Raw genomic sequence first — 2,345 nt, forward strand, 5'->3', positions numbered from 1 at the left:
AAATAATTCTTGAAAAAAAAAAAGGAAGATGACAGGAGGAGGAGCGCCAGTGCCATGAGGAAGAGATGCGTTAGCAGCGGGAAGAAATGATGCGGCAACAGCAGGAAGGATTCAAGGGAACCTTCCCTGATGTGAGAGAGCAGGAGATACGGATGGGTCAGATGGCTGTGGGAGGTAGCATGGGCATAAACAACAGAGGCGCCATACCTCCTGCTCCTTTGCCAGCGGGTACCCCAGCTCCTTCAGGACCTGCCACTATGATGCCAGATGGAGCCTTGGGATTGACCCACCGACAACTGAATGCTTTGGTCAAGCTGCTACAATGGAAGGAATTGGGGCAATTGGCAGAACTCCTGCATCCAACCATGCAGCTCCTAAAGCTGAATTTGCTCCAAACAAACGTCACCGATACTAATAAAGTTGCCGTGTCTAGCTTCCTAAAACCCTTAAAAGAAGGACCCTTTTTGGACTGGCCAGAATTCTACCCTGGAAAAATGTTAGGGATTCCTCCCAATAGTTAGGTCTTTCTAGCCTGTACTACTCTAGGGAGTAATACTGGAGGCAGAGGGCAAGGGAGGGGTGGTATTTAACAAGTCAGTTCTGTGTGGTATATTGTTTAATCAGTCTCTGTGTGGTGCATTCCTAAGTATCAAATATGATTGTTATGATTATTGAGGGCCTGGGGGAACCATGGCAAAATGGATCCAGCTAAAGCCCCATTAATCTTGATCATTCTGTTTTTGTCCATCACGTTATAGTTGCTTTCTCATCCACACTCCCTAACCCCAGTAACACAGCCACATGCACCACAAAATCCAAGCATCCCCCAATGACCTTAGCCCCATTGCTTCATTTGCTCCCAGGTGAGAATTCAGGCAGATGTCCACAGAGGTCACAGTGTACATACGGTTCAGTTACCCTATATATTACCCCTTCATGTCCTAAGGAAGATATTTTCTCTTAGAGATTTTCATTTTAGTATATCTTCAAAAAAAATCTTGTGTTAATTTGCCTCTATGTTTCCCCTGGGTAAGGACAACCCAGGAATGGCCCCTTTGTGTCTGAGATGTTGCTGTTCACAGCTTTTCTTGATAGGCTTAGTAAAGTCTTGGGAACAGGGTTGCTGTAATATGAAGGTCTGACAGTAACCCTTAGCCTTGCCTATCTTAGGTAGTTACGCTGTGCATTTTTTTATTGGTGTACCGTGTTTGATTTGTTCTAATACTTTTTATTTGGAGTTTTGTCTGAGAAATGGAGTGGTAATGCAGCATCAAATTATTAAAATATATTTTAAGCCTTATTTTTTTTTTTTAAAAAAAAAAAAGGAAGAAAGAAAGAAGGAAGGAAAGAAAGAAAGAGAAAAGAAACCCATGCTCCCAGGACATCATCCTCACCCACAGATGCCAAGTTGCTATAGGTCTCCAGCATGACATCCTTGTGCATTGTCCTCTGGGCAGGATCCAGTCTGTGCCACTCCTGTTGGGTGAAATCCAAAGCCACATCCTCGAATGATACGGACCCCTGTAACACAATCTGCAATGATCAGAATGGGATGCCTGGAAAAGAATGTGAGAACTAATCCTCTCAATGAAACCCTATTGAGAATTGACTTGGAAGAGTTACACTGGATACCCAGATCTATGTCTTGCTTGGTATTATGCTTTTAGCATGGGGGACCCTGAAAAGCCCTACTACTGTATTAACTTTTTTTAAGTTTATTTTTCTAACATAAGCAAAAGAGACAGAAAGACACAGACACAGTAGCCCCAATGGGTCTTGACACCAAGATCCACCCTCGGCAATCTCTCTGTCAATACCAAAGACCTCACACAAGAGAGAAACCTTATGAATGCAGAAATGTTTTCTATGAGAAAGTACACCTCACCATGATGCACCCAGCTTCAGTCAGCCCTCAGATCATAGGCACATATATGCCTGGCATACTCAGGAAGGTCTCTAGATGTGGGTCCAAAAAAGTTAGAGCACTATACCATGTATTTTTTTAAATTTTAGTTATTGTTATTATTATTTTAATTTGACTAGAGAGAGACAGAGGGAGAGAGAAAGGGAAAGTGAGAAACCAAGCTGCTAGGTCCGGGACTTGAACTGCAGTCAACCATGTGGGAGTTTAGCACTTTAACCACCATGCCACTTGCCGGCCCCTACACTACATATTTCAAGTAAAGCAACAAGTCTTAAGATAGTGTGGTTCTTTTTTAAATATACATATGGGCCAGTAGGTGGCATGGTGGTCAGGGGTGCTAGACTACCACATGGCTGACCGTAGTTGGAGTCCTGGACCTGGTGGCTTGCTTTCTCACTCCCCGCCTCCACTCCCCCCACCC

General features: G+C 43.8%; 1 protein-coding gene across 1 annotated transcript in view; it reads right to left on the bottom strand.

Annotated features, from left to right (window-relative positions):
- The window catches only part of ZNF157 (zinc finger protein 157), a 57,195-nt gene that overhangs the window by 6,640 nt on the left and 48,210 nt on the right, over nt 1-2,345 (bottom strand). Inside the window, exon 3 of the mRNA XM_014592723.2 lies at nt 1,395-1,521. Coding sequence (XP_014448209.1) covers nt 1,395-1,521 — 127 coding nt within the window. The remainder of the gene's footprint in view (nt 1-1,394; nt 1,522-2,345) is intronic.

The sequence above is a fragment of the Tupaia chinensis genome, unplaced genomic scaffold, assembly GCF_000334495.1.
Source record: "Tupaia chinensis unplaced genomic scaffold, TupChi_1.0 Scaffold138400_1, whole genome shotgun sequence".
NCBI classification, from domain to species: domain Eukaryota; kingdom Metazoa; phylum Chordata; class Mammalia; order Scandentia; family Tupaiidae; genus Tupaia; species Tupaia belangeri.